General features: G+C 40.9%; 1 protein-coding gene across 1 annotated transcript in view; it reads left to right on the top strand.

Moving 5' to 3' along the window:
- LOC106882205 (E3 ubiquitin-protein ligase RNF123) overlaps nt 1-2,565 on the top strand; it is a 105,287-nt gene that overhangs the window by 87,859 nt on the left and 14,863 nt on the right. The window contains exons 26-27 of the mRNA XM_052974121.1: nt 289-376; nt 2,349-2,436. Of these exons, the coding sequence (XP_052830081.1) occupies nt 289-376; nt 2,349-2,436 (176 nt within the window). The remainder of the gene's footprint in view (nt 1-288; nt 377-2,348; nt 2,437-2,565) is intronic.

Raw genomic sequence — 2,565 nt, forward strand, 5'->3', positions numbered from 1 at the left:
CATCCAGCTGTAGAAACTCTACCAAATCAGATTGGAGCCTGGTGTAGCCATCTGGTTTCACCAGTCCTCAGTCAAATCGTCCAACCCATGCTAGCATGGAAAGCGGACTTTAAACGATGATGATGATGATGATTATTATTATTATTACTATCATTATTATTATTATTATTATTATTATTATTATTATTATTATTATTATTACATTTCTCAATTAATTAATGAGTGACTATTTTGAATTGAACTCTTTTGTTGTGTCTCTGCATTTATTTCATTATTTCTATTTTACAGATTTGCGGGACAATATAACACAAGCCTTGGCATGCTTTGCTTGTTTTCCTTATTCTCTTGAAGTCTTAGAAGATTTACCTTTAGAGAGGTTTGCCTTTTTTTCTACCTTATTTTATTCATCATCATCATCGTTGTTTGATGATGATGATGATTTTATTTTATTATTTTTATGAATATAAACATATATATATGCACGTGTGTGTGTGTGTGTGTGTGTGTGTGTACAGTTATCTTATCTTTTGCTTGTTTCAATCATTAGATTGTGGCCATGCTGGGGCACCACTTTGAAGAATTTTTAGTTGAATGAATTGACCTCTTGACCTACTTTTTAAAAGCCTGCTACTTACTCCATCATCATCATCGTCATCATTGTCTGCTTTCCATGCTGGCATGGATTGAATGGTTTGATTGAGGACTGGCAAGCCAGGAGGTTGCACCAGGCTCCAATCTCCAATCAGATCAGGCAAGGTTTTTACACCTGGATGCTATTCCTAATGCCAACCACTCTAAGAGTGTAGTAGGTGTCTTTTATGTGCCACCAGCATGGGTGCCAGTCGGGTGGCACTGGCATTGGCCATGCTCGAATGGTGCTTTTTACATGCCACTGGCAGTCTCTTTTTACTAAACCTTTAAGCTATGGGGACGTAGACCCACCAACACTGATTATCAAGTAGTTTGGAGGGGTGGACAAATAAAGACACACACACACTCACACACATACACAAACACTAAAGATGGGCTTCTTTCAGTTTCCACCTACCAGATCCACTCAAAAGGCTTTGGTCTACCTGAGGCTATAGTGGAAGATACTTTCCCAAGGTGTCACTCAGTGGGACTGAACCCAGAACCATGTGGTTGAGAAGCAAACTTCTTGCCACACAGCCACAGAACTCAAAATGAAAGCAGACACCACCAGAGGGACACAGTTTAACAAATGTTGTTATGAACTTAATAACTTGAAGCCAAGAAAAGGTTTTGATGTTTCGGACACTAGTCCTTTATCAGAAGCGTATAAAAGATAAGTAAAGGAGAAGTGTGAAAGAGAAGTGACTGGATGGAAAAGGGAAACAAAATGAATTCAAAAAGCGGGGTTAGGAGCCAGGTGAGACAGTGTGTGGCTTGGTGGTTTGGTTAAGGTTATTTGGCTCACAATCATAAGGTCATGAGTTTGATGCCCCATAGCACAGTGTGTCCTTGAGCAAGACACTTTATTTCATGTTGCTCCAATCCACTCTGCTGGCAAATATGAGTTTCACTTGTATTTCAAAGGGCCGGCCTTGTCACATTCTGTGTCATGCTGAAACTCCCTGAGAACTACATTAAGGGTATGTGTGTCTGTGGAGTACTCAGCCACTTGCATGTTAATTTTTACAAACAGGCCATTCCGTTGATCAAATCAACTGGACCGCTTTGTTGTCATAACTGATGGAGTCACTAGCGGAGAAGGCAGTTGTATGTGGGCAGGGAATTAAAAAGGGTAGAGTGATCTGGTGGGTGCGTGTACAGGAGATTATCCATGTACTGAGATGGAGGTGTGTGTATGAGGCCCTTTCAGGGTGGGGGTAGTGAATGTGTGTAAGTGGGGGCTAGAGCAAGACTTGGCCTTCTGACCCATTGGCTCCTGTTGAAATGTCTAACCCATACCAGCATGGAAAGCAGGCATAAAATGATGGCGATGATATCATCATCATCATCATCATCATTTAACGTCCGCTTTCCATGCTGGCATGGGTTGGACGGTTTGGCTGGAGTCTGGGAAGCCAGGAGGCAACACCAGGCCCCAGTCTGATCTGGCAGAGTTTCTATAGCTGGATGCCCTTCCATAATGCCAACCACTCTGAGAGTGTAGTGGGTGCTTTTTACGTGCCACCGGCACAGAAGCCAGTCAAGGCAGCACTGCCATCTACCACGTTCGGATAGTGCTTTTTACATGCTACCGGCATGGGGCTCACAACTACAATTTCCATTTGATTTGATTTTGATGATGTTGATGTACTTGACTCAATAGGTCTCCTCAAGCATGGCATGTTGCCCTACATATATCTATGTATATTTTTCAGTAAAAAGAGCATGATGCACTACCTTACAGCACCTTATGATAATCGGTCTTGGGCGCAGACAAACTGGATTTTGGTCCGAATATGGAAGGTTAGTTGGAATATTTTCTTCACCAGCTGTTATTCCTCATACCATCATAATTAAACTGAATAACCAATGGCATTATTAATTATCATAATTATAATTATATTTTAATTATAATAATAATAATCTTTTCTA

The sequence above is a fragment of the Octopus bimaculoides genome, chromosome 1 (genome assembly GCF_001194135.2).
Source record: "Octopus bimaculoides isolate UCB-OBI-ISO-001 chromosome 1, ASM119413v2, whole genome shotgun sequence".
NCBI classification, from domain to species: domain Eukaryota; kingdom Metazoa; phylum Mollusca; class Cephalopoda; order Octopoda; family Octopodidae; genus Octopus; species Octopus bimaculoides.